Raw genomic sequence first — 16094 nt, 5'->3', positions numbered from 1 at the left:
AGCTTGGACTATAACAACATCGACGTTAGGAGTTCAATGCCGGTGTTATACTTTTGCCTAAAAGTGTTAAATTTTAAATTTTACAAATACAATTAGAAGTATTATAATTTTAAATAAAAACGAATAAGCGGACTTCAAATTTAATTTTATTGAATAATATGTTAATTTGTTACGTTATCTGAATTATGATCCAAATTATACCTATATTTGTAGTCTTATCCATTCAATATCCGATCTATATCTGTATTTTAAAAATAAAACCAAATACAGATGTGATTTTATCACTATCTGATCCGAATTTGATCTGTTTGCACCCCGATATACATACCTCTTTAACAGATTAAGGTCTTCAGGTTGGTTCTGTCATTGGACTTCACGCTGAAGTGCGTGGGTCCAATTGCCAGCTTTTATGCCAATTTTACGTTGGTAGTTAAAACTGTATCCAAATTCTGGTTGCAATAAAATACATGTTGCACTCTACTAAACCCTTACGAGCCATGTTTAGTTACTGGGTCTGCACCCATCAAACCCATTAATCCAACTCATTGGGCAAGTTTTGGTCCAACCGATGAGCTGATGATACAAATGGTTCAATGAAAAACCTACTTCAGATAAATATGGTCCAATGAAAAATATGCCGTAAGCTCTAGCGAGATGCAGATGGTTCAAGATAATGCTTATGTGCAAAGTGTGATGCCCTATGCAGTGATGACATGTGGCTTTTGGTCTTTTGTTGTTAATTATTTTACATACAGCATAAAAAAATGGTAAAACTGTATGGCCAGTTGACTGGTTGAGAGAACCAAATCAGGCATCCTACTAAATTTACAGGAGACTCATACTAATGCACTCTCTGTACAAACAAAAGCTGCATCAAGTATTCTATGCAATAAAACTAACTTGTTGCTATCAACCTCTATGCTCTTCTGTCTCAATATAAAAAACTTTATGTGAGTGCATAATGGACCCGTTCAAGTGTTTGTACAACCTGGTTGACAGAGAGGGGAGTTGGTCGTGGAGCAGGTTGGGCATCTGATGTAGAGACTTTACTGCTCTGTCCACCTGTCGACATAAGCACGGCCTCTTGTTGTAGACTAGTAAGCTCCAAGAACTGCACAAGCAAGTCGCCATCCAGTATTGTTGGTACTCCAGCCTGCATAAAAAGAAAATGGTTTCAGCAAACGAGACAAAGTTATGCTCGGGTGTAACATTCCCATGCAACGTTCCAATCCAGAAGGAAATATAATATGAGAACCTGGGTTTCAAGATGAATTGAGATTTGAAAGCAACATAAGTGTGTTGAAGTTAGAGATGACAAATGAATGGGATGGGAAAAAATAGGTTTGGGAAGTTCACACCAGATACACGTCTCGGGCCATTCAGGTTAGGCTATTTCTAGATCGAGTATTATGGCCGGTTTCAGATCAAAGGTTCTTAATTTCTTGGGTTCAGTATCTTCCCATTTATTCTGAGAATTTTGTATCAAAGTTTAGGCGTGCCCTTCTGGAAATAATTTTTTTTTTCCTTGCATCAGGTGGTCAAAGGTTTAAGAATAGATTAACAGTCGTTAAATGGTGGGTCCGACAAAAAGAAAAGAGAAGAAAAAAGAATCCAAACCCTGCCTAAGGGCTTGCACTATCTTCACTAAATAACATCAACAGAAACCTATCAGGACAGTAAATCATTCAAGGTAAGAATTAAAACTTACAGGTGAGTCCCGCCCACGAAACTCCTTGTGGTCATTTCCTAAGACTGGAGATGTCAGTCTATGAGTTGCAAGTCTATCTTGTACCACTTCTAATAGTTGATGCTCTTCTCTGTAAGATCACATAAGCAATAAAATTAAAGTATATTACCTGAGGGAGTAGCTTATTGTGAAAGGACATTCAATTTTATCCTCAGCAAGTGTGAGTACAGACACATCATTCCCAATCAATTGCAAAGTCTTCATAGATTTGTTTCAACCAATGATTACATAATAGTATAATACGATGAAAAGTTGATACTTATACCAAGCAAATATATGAGAGACTAACAAAAATGTTTTTCAGATCATGGCGTGCCTCCAAATATGATCAGAGGCTCTGGAAAATAAAGCTTTACAAAGGTCAATTGTAACCTAACCAGAGTGTCAAGGAAAATAAAATAAGTAAATAATAATAATCATAATGAAAGAAAACATGCTAGACAATGTGTTTTACCATGACAGGCCCTACTAAGTTTGCTATTTTAAAATAACACTGAATAAAAACAAAATGCAATATAAACAAGCAAAAAATCAAAGAACAAAATGTGCAACTTACCTAGTAAGTGGGATAAGAATGAACACACTTCCGAGCAATGTACTTGCAATAACACTGTTATAAGAAGATTCAAGAAACCTCTCTGTATTGTTGCCACCACTCACCATTTCATCAACAGGGAGTTTGTAGGAAAACAAAGCCTATGAAAATGTACAGAAAGTCAAGCATGCACAAAAGAAACTGAAGAGCCTAAAGAGCAAAAGTTATAGACAAGACCAGAAGGTGTTCAGTATACATCATAGGCAACCGGTAACAGACTAGAGCCACTGTGCAGGGAACTTATGATAGTGAAACAAACAAATAAATAATTGCTGAAAAGAGTGAGGCTACAGTACTCTATGCATACCGCATACTGATCCGTACTATGGATCAATATCTCCATTTTCAAAGTCCAAACAATCAATCTGAACCGTTCAACATGATCTTCATATGAAAATGTACTTGTATATCAAATTTTACATTTTTCAGAATTTTTTTTGATAGGTTGAAAATCACTTGATTTAAATATTCTAGACCATTCAAAAGTAGTGATTTCCCACCTATCTTAAAAAATAGTAAAAAAATATAAAATTTAGTCTGCAAGTATATTTTCATATGAAAATCATGTTAAACAATTCAGATCAACTATGTGGACTTTGAAAACGATAATATTGATCTGCAGTATGGACCAATCCGCGCTATGCATAGTACTGTAGCCTCACTCTTGCTGAAAATACTATATAACAAAAGAAACCAAAAAGTTAATCCAAGATATATATATATATATATTTTTTTACTTATATTGCCTCAAATAGATGATAAGCATTAATGGGAACAAAAGTACCTTCTGGATGCTCATGACTGTTTCCCCCATATAGAATGAGCAATTTATGTTTAAGTTCTTCTCAGGGCTTTCATAAGCTGCAAGGTGTAACACCAAACAATAATTTTTTTTTTAGGGTTAGAGGAAATAACACCAAACCATAACACTTACCTTCCCAGAATCACTATTAATGCCTAGAGAAAAAAAATTAAGGGAATTATTTTTAAGCAATGTGATCAAAAGATAATGAAAAAAAAAATGTACGTTGACTTAAATTTTTTCAGGATACTGAGTACTAAGGTACTAAAATCCAAAATCCTATCCTCCAATTGCCCTGATACCATAGCATCAACAGGTCTTTTCCTCAAATAAGCAAGGTTTCACCATATCAGCAGTATTCAGTACTGCCATGAATTAGTTAGTTTAATACTTCTTATTTGTTTATCGCGATTCAGTACCTTCCAAGTTCTTCAGACATGACAGGATTGAAATGCTCCCTCTGCGATCCGATACAACAGCAGTTTCACGGTCCATAAGAGCACAATCAGCGACCAATCTCTGAGCTGGGTCAGAATATTCTAATTCCAATTTCTTGGCATCCTAACAAAAGATATGTGGTGCATCTTTGATTTATGAGCAGAAGCATAAGCTTGTCTTATCCACAATACTATGTACAACCAAAAGAAATATTTACCTCACGGTAGGCATAGAAAAGGATACCATCACGACAATCACCAACAGCTATCCTTGTATAAAATGTTTTCAAGCAAGTAATTGTAAACCGTGTCCTGGTAACTGCAAGCTTCTTCGGTCGATGTGGATTGTCATACACAAATCCGAACATACTAAGCTGGTAACCAATGACATGCATCCGGTTGAAATGAAAGAACAACAAACCAAGATTAAGCTACCACTAGCATAGACATAAATTCAGGTGCCAGTACAGTACATCAGTTCAGTTAAGATTCAAATTAGTTATATTACCAGTATGATCGCCTTTCTATTATCTTCACTTAATTCATTTACAGAGGAATTTTCATATCTAATAAAGCAAGCAATCATATTTTTTTTTTTTTACAAACTTAAAAGTCAGATCAAATTGAACTAAATCAAACTGGAAAGAAAGAAAAATGGTTAAGACTGAATCTTACCATGCTACCAGCAGCAGCCAAAAAAGAATTTTGGAGATATGGACAGACTGCAAGAACAGCCCCTGGTAAATTGATTTGAGCAACTGATTTTAGCAGTTCAATGCTCAAATCTTCAATTTGGGTATTGGAGCTAGGACTTGCTATTACTTCTTCAGAGACGTAGCTACAAATGTCTTGATATGGTGAACTAGCAGCGTCATTGCTTTTGGCACTAGACAAACTTAAGATTATTATCCGGCCTCTAGTACTGCTCCAGTGAGAAGAAAGTTTTAGTGATTTTATTTTAATAGGATATTAACAATGATGATTTAGAGTTTAGATCATATCAATATAAACATTTGCTGAATTTGGAAAAATGATGAAGCCTGAGAGAAATTGATGTTGTGATTACAAGTGAGAAAGGGTATTGAGACCACAGACCAAAATAAATTCAGTCCAGGCCATGTGAAACGATCAAAAGGATGCTAGAATTTCAAACCCTAATTTCTGCAATGAAATCACAGGAAGCAAGAAAAGGAAAAACAAAAAATGAAAACGAAACAAAAAAAAACTAGAAAAGTTGAACCTTTCAGCTTCACCACTTGGCATTATGAATGGACCAGAAGAGCGACTTGTTCCAACAACTAGCACTTGTTCAGACCCTGCATTAACTATCTGCATGCATTTTGCAGTTTCACCCTGTTCGCATTTGAACTTAGATAGCAAAGACCCACTAAGAGGATCCACTTGGCATATATCTGAGGAGCATGATGGACTGCTTAAGCCAGTTCTTATCATGAATAAAGTTTTGCTTTCATTATGGTATAGAACTTTTCTTGGGTTCCCCTCGATAGGAAACTTTTGTACATTTAATCTCTTGCTATGCACCATTTCTACCTGCAAAAGTCAAATGCTTGGTAAGCAAAGATAAAATAGATAGGATCAAAGCAGTATGGCCAGAATTTAACAACTCCAGAAAGAAGAGCCTAAAATTGATTGCCACAGAAAAAATATCACATATTTAGCCTGTTTTCAATCATTCAACACAGACACATGCACCAAAGTAGTTTTTTTGCTGAGAAGATATTGGTAACAAAGTATAAACCAGACAAATATTCCTTCAAGAAAAAAATGAGCTATCAAGTTAAAGAACGAGAACTTATATGTGAATGTACAAAAACACATGAATAGTAAACAAAAAATCAGAAGCGCACCAAATGCAAACTATTCTCAGACACAAACAAGATACCCAACGGGCAATCAGCAAAACACACCGCAGTCACATGAGAGGCTGGCTGAAAAGAAATGGAAGTGTACGCAAGGCTCTGTCTACTGGCATGCAATAACCAGGGTCTGTCACTTAAAACAATGACATCTGAATTAGAAGAGTCATTCAGGGGGACCAGACTAACTGGCATTATACCAATACGCCTAACAGCAATCATCTCAAGAATTGCAGTTTCTGATTTGGCCAAGGAGATTTCCATGTTTCCGAAATAGGAACTTGGTTCAGGTTGAGAGAAAAAATAGAGATTAGTCCATTCAAACCGAAGTAACATCCCATTTCTCAAGCCTGATAGCACATAGACCCTGTCTGATAACACCAACCTAACATCTTCAGGTACACAACCACTTATAGGACAGCCAAGTGCATTATTCACTGTTATGAGCCCAACAGCAAGAACACGGAGAGTATCTTTAGGTTCTAGTGAGAAAATCTCCACCGAAGGTTTGTGAGTGCCAATGACAACAACCTTGCTTGCATTCAGTTTAGTTAAGACGCCAGAATTGGTATCGTCACTTTGACTCCGTGTCAACTCCACATGGTCAGAGGGTATAGACATACAAGATACCTCATAATGAAGCAATACACGCTGAATCTCATAAATTTCATACTTGTAAGCTGAGAGATGTTTGAACCCAAGTACACACAGGAAACAGGGGTTTGAAGTGGCAACTACAACTAAGTTATGCCCAGTGGCACCTACATTGATATTTAGTCCATCAGGGGGTGTCCAGAAAGTGCAAACTGGTGTACTGAGAGGTACACCTTCAGGATGAGCAGTTGTTGTTGGTAAACAAAGCCTCACACCTCTGCTGTGAATCTGGACAAGCGACAGGTCAGACATCAAGCCACATGCCAAAGTGCAAACATTAGGCTGGAACCCGGCCGCCTCACTTACATCATTAAAACTCAACCCTACAGAGAGCACTCTGGTCTCTTCCAAAAAAGAAAGGACGAGAAATGAATGGTACAAATCAGCCTCTTTCATCTTCAGTGCCCATGTACCAGATATACCTTGATAAATAGGAGGTGTCCTAAGAAGATTTTCAACACTAATACCATTCCGAATAACCCTTAATGACCCATCGGGTTTCATCCCGCAGCATGCAAACATCTGATCCTGTTTCTCATCATGGCAATCAGCAACTGCCAAATCCAAAATCGGTGCTATGTTCTGTATCAAACCTTTGTACACTAATGCCCCATTCTCGATCTTAAGTACCATGCCATCTCCCATTTCGGCAAGTCCCAATATAAGGACATCCTTCATCCATAACAAACTCTTGCATGGCTGACCTGAAAATAGACTGTCAGAAAGACTGATTCTGATTCCTTCAACATCAAAATTTATCTCAATAACATACAACTCTCCAGTGTCTAGGCAAAATAACAGCTTAGAACAGGTACGCATAGCAGGTTTCCAACTCCACGAGCAAATAAAGTTCAAATTCTGAACTTCCTTCCCATTTCCAGTGTCAATATTCATGGGATCATCATCCCCCATCGTATCATCACCGGAATCCTTTAACTCTAATAAAGCGCAAGCTGCCTCGTCAAACATTACCTGATCATCAAACTTAGGTGGTTGTTTAGAAATGTCGACAATGAAGTTCCTTTCTTCAACTGCACTGGGGAAAGGTAAACTTATCTTGTGGATGCACCGAATGATCTCTGGGTTTCTAAGGTCCAATAGAAGAACATCACCGATGCGAAATAAAAAGGCAAAGCCTGAGAAGTTAGGGACTGCAGCTATGCTATGTGCCAACTTCGTATTTTCACAATAGTTAGATATAACATGAATGCTACTTGTTTTAGAGTTGTAGCCAAATAATAGCACTTCATTTCCAGAAGAGGCTCTCCTGCCAATGTATGCAAAATTGTCAATTACAAATGCAACGAATTAACATGAATATAAACCTTGAATGTGCATGGCCTATTATACCCATGCCATAATATAACTTATCTAAACCACAGCAGAAAGTACCCATCATTTTTTTACAAGGAAACCCATTCTACGTTAGGTGTCTGGTCATTTAAATCTACACAAACCCCTTCACTTCAACAAGATCGCCTGTTGTATGCTAATCCTTAAGTAAAGATTCCCCCAAGGAACAACCTGTTTAGTAATAATACATGTAGCCCTCAATTTCTCACCCATAAACAACCCCCATCTAAATAAGTGTGCATTGACGCAATAGCCAAGTGTGTATTAGTGTAATACTCATGTGTGCATTGAGCAATAGTCAAATGTGCATTTTATGGTGTTCGGAAAACAAGTCCAGAAGATCCAGACAGGTGTTGACAGCTGTCAAAGCAGCATGACAGCTATCAACAGTGATGTCTTAACTGAAATAGATAAGTGTGCATCGGCACAATAGGCAGGTACACATTCAAGATGTGTGAAAAAGTTAATGTGAGGTATTTAGGGGATGGTTATCAGGCCTGGCCTATTTAAGACAACAGAAAAATAATTTGTCCAATTGACAGTAAGAGAGAGGTACAAACCGGTGCACTATCGCAGCCAAGATTGGATGATACCCTTCTGCACTGAGAAAATTGGCACTGCTTGAAATGAAGCACATGCTCCAAATAGTGCCACGAACACTGGATCTATACATACCCCTCAGACTACAGGACTCATCATGCTCTGGCGGATATGAAATTTTCTAAAATTGACACAAAATATAGAATATCTTAAAAGTATGAAATCAGTGTACAAATTAGGTAAGTGAGATTTTTTTTTTATAGTTTGAATATAGAGTTGGCATACATCATCTAGAAAGCTGCCTCCAGGGGTTTGAGCAACCGGAAATATTACAAGTTTGTCCTCATATGCGCTAACAGCTATAAAACTACCTCTGCAATCAAGCAGATGATGAAGTACATATAAATATAACATAAACTACATTAGGAGAAATTGCAAATTAACTTGATGCTGAAAATTGGATGTGAATATACTGACATTCTAGTGGTACAAAGGAGAACATCTTTTAAATAATGATTGTATTCTAAAAAAACATGAAAAATATTGCTTACTCTGGATCAATAGCTATCATTCTTCCCAACTCGTGTCTTGAATTACCAGGTTTTGACATCTCAACATCTGTAACGGCAAAGAACCTACACCAAATCCAAACAGATTAGAAGGTACTTGGATAGCGGTAAGCTAAAAGCATACAAAAATGAAGCGATCAACAACCTATGCATCTCAGAACTGAAGGCCAGAATAGAGAGCTTTCCAGAATCCGAAAGAATAACCAGCAAATCTCTTCCTTGCGCCTGTTAAACAGAAAAAAAATATCTTTTCATTTTTTAAATCAGATGAATTCTTGTTACCATTTGGTAAGAATAATGAGGAGAAATATAATTTTCATGCTTGACATCAAAATCCAGAATAAAAATATATTAAAAAAATAAAATAGAACCTGAGGAATAAATTGTTGATATTGGTCATTCCACCTTAAGACAGCAATGTCCTTTATAATTCCAAAAACAGTTTGCTCAAATACTGTTTGTAGTACTCCATCTTCACTAATTTCTACCAGCTCAAGAGAAGTCTCCTGGCAATTCATATTATTATGGTTAGACTCTGGTAGTAAAATCATTAAAGGCAAAATTACAGCCCTATGAAATAATACTAACCAGAAATTCATTGCTGGAGATATTCTAAAGAAATTTACAAAATCTAGTAAAACTAACTCCAAGACAGAGATAAAATGAGAAACAGAATATATCATTTTGGCAATTAATTAGGGTAGCTTACTATAACTTTTTATGAGTAATCAAAACTAAGAGACTGTTTTGAGAGACCTGTTTGCTGAGAGCTTATAATCATTATTAGTTGGACTATCAGATATACAAGTATTTCAGCTCTAAAATATCTAACAGCACTCTGTTCTTATATTATGAAAAATAACAAGGAATCAAGAAGAGGACGAAATTTGATAATTTTTAATTATTATTTCTACATTGATCTTTTTCTTCGACAAAATAATCGCCAAAAGTTTTGGGTCACTAGACCTGATTTGGTTACAGGATAGGAGAATTTGACAAGAGATCAAAACCTTTCCAAACACTACGTCCGAGGAAGAAGGGAAGCGGAAGCGGCCTTGTACGGCATGAAGCACGGCGCTCCCTCTGAGGATGCACTTCGCTAGGTAATGGCTCCTCGCCGGCGCCGGAGTAGCTGCAGCCTCCGCCAAACCCTTCTCTCCAATCGCCATCTGTCTGTCCGCACCTTCTCGATCTCTACTCTCAACGGGATGTGGAAACGATTAGGGTCGAGGTGGAAACGGGAGGAGGGTATAGGAAGCGGGTTTGCACTGTCAATGGCGAGAATTCGTGGAGGCGGATCTTACTGACGTCGGGTTTAGTTTAGTTACTTTTCGACGCAAGTCGGACAGTAGGCGGTAAAGACCCGAAAATTTTATTAACGATAATGGCTAATATATCATTTCCGTATATATAATATAACTCCAAAATCTATCAAATTGATTTTAAACGATGAATTCAAACCGTTTAAATTAATTTACTTTATGAGTGATGTGTTTACATACAAGTTTTTTATATTTTCAAGTTATTTTAGTATCAAATTAAGCAGTAAAAAAATTAAAAAAATGAATGTATTAAAATTAACTTAAAAACTCAAACATTTGACCGCTTGACTTGATATCAAATAAACTCAAAAACTTATAAATTTTACATGTAAACGTACAACTAATGAAGTAGATCGGTTTGAATTCACCATTTGAACTCGATTTGATAGGTTTTGGAGTTGGTGTTATATAGACTGAAATGACACTGATGTTATATTAGTTATACTCTTTATTAATAGTAAAATAAAAAAAAAATTATATGAAACCCTCCACTCTCATCATCCCTTATCTCTTAAACAGATTTTAACTTTCATAAACTAACTTAATTAACTAGTTTAATTAAATTTATTCAAAACACTGTGATCTTCCAAATTTAATTAAATTCATAGGTATAAATATTTGGAAGATAATAAATTAATATTTGCAAACTAAGATATTAATACTTGCATGTCTAACTTGATATGACTATATGGGGGGACCACTCAAACTACATGAGGAGAAAAATCATACACGTTTTTAGATGTGAGTTTTTTTCTTTTTTCAATGTCGTCCACATTTCTCACGATCTATGAGGAATTTTGCGAATCTAAAACCACGAACGTATTCTACGCAATTTTATCTTTCAAATGAGATACACGATGATATACTTTCGGACTCATCGTCACACAAGTATTTATACCTCATCGTGCAAGTATTTATACCTATACTTGTAAGTATTTATTCCCAATCGTGGACCTCGCATCTCCGCATCAACCTTCCCCAATCATCCCTACGTCAACCTTTCTCTAACAAAAATAGTTGACCACATAGGTATAAATACTTCAGTGCATAGGTATAAATATACTTGTAATACTTGATATTAATACTTTTAAATGTCAGCAGTGTCATATGTGGAAAATATTATGTATAAATACTTAAATGACGAGGTATAAATACTTGTGTGACGACGAGCTCGAAAATATGTCATCATGGATCTCATTTGAAAGATAAAATTGCGTAGAAGACATTCGTGGTTTTAGATTTGCAAAATTCCTTATAGATCGTGAGAAATGTGGACGAGATTGAACAAATAAAATTAGGGGGATAATGGGGGGATGAGAGTGGGGGGACAATTCAGGGCCCATAAAAAAAATATCGAGATTAGATAACGCTTTTGTTTTTTTTTTCAAATATAGGGAAAACATTTTTATCTGTTATGGCCTCTGGCCATTATGGCTTATCACGGTCAGAGTTAATGCTTAATTAACCATTCTAACTGAACCAGACAAAAAAACCAGAAAAAAACCCTGTCCATGATGGATAGAAACGGCCAGCGTAGAAAAAAAAATGCGAAAAATGGTGTCCGTGATAGCCCATCACGGCCAGATCCTACGGTCCCCTTTCCCTTCCCTTCTTTCGCTATCTCTCTTTCTCTTTCGCTCTCTGTCCCTGTCTCAGCCGACAACACCAAAAAAGAAAAAAAAATCTGTGGTCCTAGCCAAGAAGAGAACTCAACCACATGCACAGGACGTCATAGCAAGCAACGGCCAGGTCTCCTCTGCTTCCATTTCGCCCTCTCCCTTTCTTAAGTGAGTTTTTTTTTCTTTTACTAAAATTAGTCATTTCTCAATAATTTATTAATTTGATTTGTTGTGAAGACTACTATTAAGTTTAATTAGGTGAAATTGTAACCAATTAGTAATTTTTGAAAAATATTTTTAGATTTAATTAGGTTTAATAATTTATTAATTTGATTGTAGAAATTAGTAATTTCTCAAATAGATTTAATTTTGTAATTAAGCATCAATTTTGTATTTAAGTTTAATTTCATAAATTAGCACACACTATTTAGGTTTAGTTTTTTAATTAGTATCCGATTAGGTTTAATTTTACAAATTAGTTTTAATTTTCTCAAATTGTACCAAACTTGCATTAATTTTATGTTTTAATTTTATTCAATTAGTTTTATGTTTATATTTTAGGTTTGATTAAAATTTAACAAATATTATGTACGAAATTCATCATATTATGTACCTCAAAAATGTACAGTTGAATCTAAATTATTTAAAATGTTATTCATGCAAGATGGTGGAAAATTTTATGGATGCTGCATGCACAGCATAAAATATCGTTATTATCTGATCCTATAAATTACTCAATGAATCATGTAAAATTTAAATTTCACATAATTTTTGCTATGAGATATAAATGTTTGAATTATTATTATTATTTTTTTACCAAATTGTATAACAATGACAGACTTATCACGGGTTGGATGTTCGACACCACCGAGCTGTGATTCTATACCACGAGCGATGCGAACCATACGTGCGAAGGCTTGATTTATTTCAGGTTTCTAGAATGAAAGAAATAAATATTGACAAATGGCTCCTTGTTGGCTTCATTGAGCGGTGGAGACCAGAGACACATACTTTCCATCTTCCAGTGGAAGAGATGACAGTCACACTGCAAGATGACTGGTTTTGCAGACGTACAAGCGTCTGAATTAGTGGAGCAGCTTCTTGGAGTTGGGCTTGCAGCTCTACTGCTTAAAAAGAAGAAGAGAATGGGGCCGAACGAAGAAGTTGTTCACACGACTTCTGGATATTCCATAGAACTGAAGGAACTGCGCAATCGATTTGCTGTCATGCCAAACAAATAGCCGAGTGAGCCTACAAAGGAGCAGGTACAGTAGTACACTCGGGCTTACATACTCGACTTGTTCGGGACTATGCTTTATGCTGATTCTTCGAGAGATTCTGTTCCGGCCATGTATCTGTAATTTCTTGACAATCTTAACTCACCGACTCAATACAACTGGGGTGGTGCTGTTCTAGCAGTACTCTATAGGAACTTGTGTAATGCCGTTGAGCATAAGACAAGAATAGTGTGGGGACCAACTCTTCTTCTCCAACATTGATGTTGGACCAGATTACCGAACGGGCGTCCTTATCTCCTAAATGGATGGACTCCAAATTGGGGTAACCCAGATTCAGAAAAGTAAGTACAAAAAACTTTACAATAGTTTAATTTGTCATTTATTATGTTTATTAAGATTATGTATTTTTTTTATTATAAGTGTCCTGCAATCAGGGAACAGTTGTGTTATTTTCATGACTATAAGCAAGCTCACGGTTGTGCTGGAGTTGGCTACTTCTGTTCAACACTGCAAGATCTTGAAGACTACATGTAAAATGGGAGCCTTACAAAGATATGTTACAAGAGAATCCATCTCGGCTGCCGTCACAAATTTACGATGAAAGTGATGTATGGCTTGCCTATATGCCACTAATACACTTTTGGATAGTGGAATATCATTATCCTAATTGAGTGATGAGGCAATTTGGATATACACAGGTCATCCCATCTCTTAAACCATTGTTGGACGAGATGGAGGCACGCCAGTTACATAACATTAGTCACAAGTCAATGTGGTCAGAAAAAATTGGGCCAATGAGCACCAATTTTACATAGAAAGGACATCTAATCCTGCCGGCAACTTGGTTGAAATAACGGGGATATGGATGGACGACCAGCTTTTTGATTATCGAATTTGGTTTTAGAGGAACTGTATGTTAACGTCTTCTTGAATAGAAGGTTCATATAGGGTGTTGATAATCCCATGCCCGAATATAGAGATGAGCACGAAGAAGTATGGTACATTCCCAGTGCCTCGAAATCCACACGTGTTGTAAGTTCAAATTTAATTATAAACATATTTATTTTATGGAATTATTCTATCAGATAAGTTACAAACTTTTTAATGTTATAGGGACTATGAGGGATAAAGTTAAACACCATTGGCATAGCTCTGGGCAAATCAACCACTTGCAAAGCTATTGGGAAGTTTTTGCTAAAAATAAGTTGTGGCCTTCTATGAGATAATGGTATGGAAACTAAATATCATAACATGATGAGAGCGACCATTCTCAAGAACCCATTCCACTCTTGCCCCAAGATGACATTGAAATTGGAATTGGTGATATTCCACCTGGTCAAGAACCCATTCCACCCTTGCCCAAAGATTATGAATATTAATTGCATAGTAGCACCTCTTTAAACCCGCACTGAGAGGAACTCGTATCCTCTCTAGTTCTCACCGTGCATGTAGAATGAAAAATCTTCACCCATCTGTTTTAATCTGCACAGATTTTAATGAATCTGGCACGAATCTTAAAGACACATGCTTTCCACCTCTGGTCCAGAAAATGATTGCATGGCTGAGATTGCGTACAGTAATGGAGTATTGCAGAAGATACAGATCCCACATAGGTGAGCGGAAAAACAAAAGCCTTTTGAGCAAATTTGAAAAATTGAAGAAAATTGGAGGGAGATAAGTTACTTTGAAATCTTTTGACCAACATTAATTCACACATTTGGCCATTCTTTTATTTTTATTTTTTTGCTTTGAACTTTTATTTAAATTTGGGTGCTATTACAGAAAGAGAATTAATAAAAATACAAAAGAGGAAACGATACATGGAGAGCGCTCAAGCTATGCGAAAAAGATTCAATGTTTGTTTCCTTGTGTAGCCCTCGGCGCACCAAATGTTCAATGAATGAAATTTACACCAACACGTTCAATGAATATTGAACAAAAGATACACTCCTTTGTGCATTTTATTCTATAAATACCGGCACAAGGTTGTCAAACAATTCACCAAATACATTCAATATTCCTTCTCTAGGGTCTACATACAATATATTTCTGGCTATTTTGCTTGGGGCTGTGCAGAAGGAAGCAACCTCCCCTATTTTGTGTCTCAAGCCCTCAACAGATAAAATTCACAAGCCTGTTGATACGGTAAGAGGAAGAAATGGAGAAGACTCCCGATGACATTGAAATTGGTGATATTCCACATGGTCAAGAACCTATTCCACCGTTGCCCCAAGATGATAATCCCCACTATCAAGAGAATTTGATCAACTCTAATAACGGGTTGATGGACTATCTCGCACAAGTCACGAACATGCCACCTCAGTACGATCTGGTAAGTATAGAAAACTTTACAGTAGTTTCAACAAGGTCTTGATTATGATGCTGATTATGTTTATTGAAATATTAATGTAATATTTATGATAGGGATCACATGATCATGTCAGGACCACACATGACAATGTTGCATAGGGAGACAAAGGATAATGTTTCAACTGCAACCGGACTTTTCCTCCGTAAAAATTCAAAATACTCCTCACACCTTCATGGCTTCTTTTTGTTCACTAGTATTTTAAATATTTCGCAGTTTTTTTTATGTGTACCTTTCTCATCAAATTCTCGGTAACGTGTTAAGAACACAATATGTGAACACACTCGCCACCATCCTTGTACCAACCACCATATCTATCAGTGAATACTTTCTTGATCCCCATGTGCCGGTCGAAAAAAATGCATATCAACAATCTCCCTTGATACCACCATATCGCAACCACATCATGAACCATCCCCATGTCTCGAATCTCTCTTCCTTGACTAATGCAAAAGTCAGAGGAAGTAACTAGTTCTCGGCATCATAACCCCATGCCATCAACAACCTCCCTTGATACCGACCAGACAAGAAACATGCATTAATACTAATGATTGGCCTGAGATGGGGAACTACAGTAATGCACGGACCGTAAGCCCACATAGCTTCTTTAAACAACCTTTTTGTTGGATCATTCATGGGTTCGTGCGCAACTCCATATTGTGTGCCAGGAACGGCTCTTTTAATTACTTCCAATAGTGGGGTGAGAAGGTCGTACGAGCCTGACCAAATACCAAATATTTGTGCGATTGCCAGCTCTCGACCATGCCACAACTTATTATATTTGAGAGTAATTCCCTTGTATTCCTTACGGACCAGCCCTTTAATGCTTTTAATGTTTAAGGTAACATTTTCCCTAATATCTTCTCTTATAACATCGGCAATCATTTCTGCAGTTAATTATGCATGATCAGTGCAATAAGCATCGGCAAGGCACGTATGCGGTGCTGAAATTATTCTAATTTTCCACTTAGAT

General features: G+C 36.5%; 1 protein-coding gene across 2 annotated transcripts; it reads right to left on the bottom strand.

Moving 5' to 3' along the window:
- Positions 1–680: 680 nt before the first annotated feature.
- LOC144574511 (Cleavage and polyadenylation specificity factor (CPSF) A subunit protein) lies at positions 681–9943 on the bottom strand. 2 transcript variants are annotated; one of them, XM_078324471.1, is made up of 15 exons: positions 9585–9943; positions 8946–9080; positions 8720–8799; positions 8557–8640; positions 8291–8378; positions 8026–8186; positions 5450–7379; positions 4822–5132; positions 4257–4503; positions 3800–3955; positions 3564–3705; positions 3127–3203; positions 2304–2443; positions 1709–1817; positions 681–1153 (listed from the first exon to the last, which is right to left on the bottom strand). In XM_078324471.1, the coding sequence occupies exons 1-15, from the start codon at positions 9741–9743 to the stop codon at positions 947–949; spliced, it is 4026 nt and encodes a 1341-aa protein (XP_078180597.1). In that variant the 5' UTR covers positions 9744–9943; the 3' UTR covers positions 681–946. The 2 variants fall into 2 exon arrangements, with proteins under 2 accessions (XP_078180597.1, XP_078180598.1); XM_078324472.1 differs by lacking the exons at positions 8291–8378; positions 8720–8799; positions 8946–9080; positions 9585–9943 and having other exon boundaries at positions 8557–8618.
- Positions 9944–16094: the final 6151 nt, after the last annotated feature.

This window comes from Carex rostrata, chromosome 23, assembly GCF_964058835.1.
Source record: "Carex rostrata chromosome 23, lpCarRost1.2, whole genome shotgun sequence".
Lineage (NCBI taxonomy): Eukaryota > Viridiplantae > Streptophyta > Magnoliopsida > Poales > Cyperaceae > Carex > Carex rostrata.
This window is presented reverse-complemented; position numbering and strand designations above follow the sequence as displayed.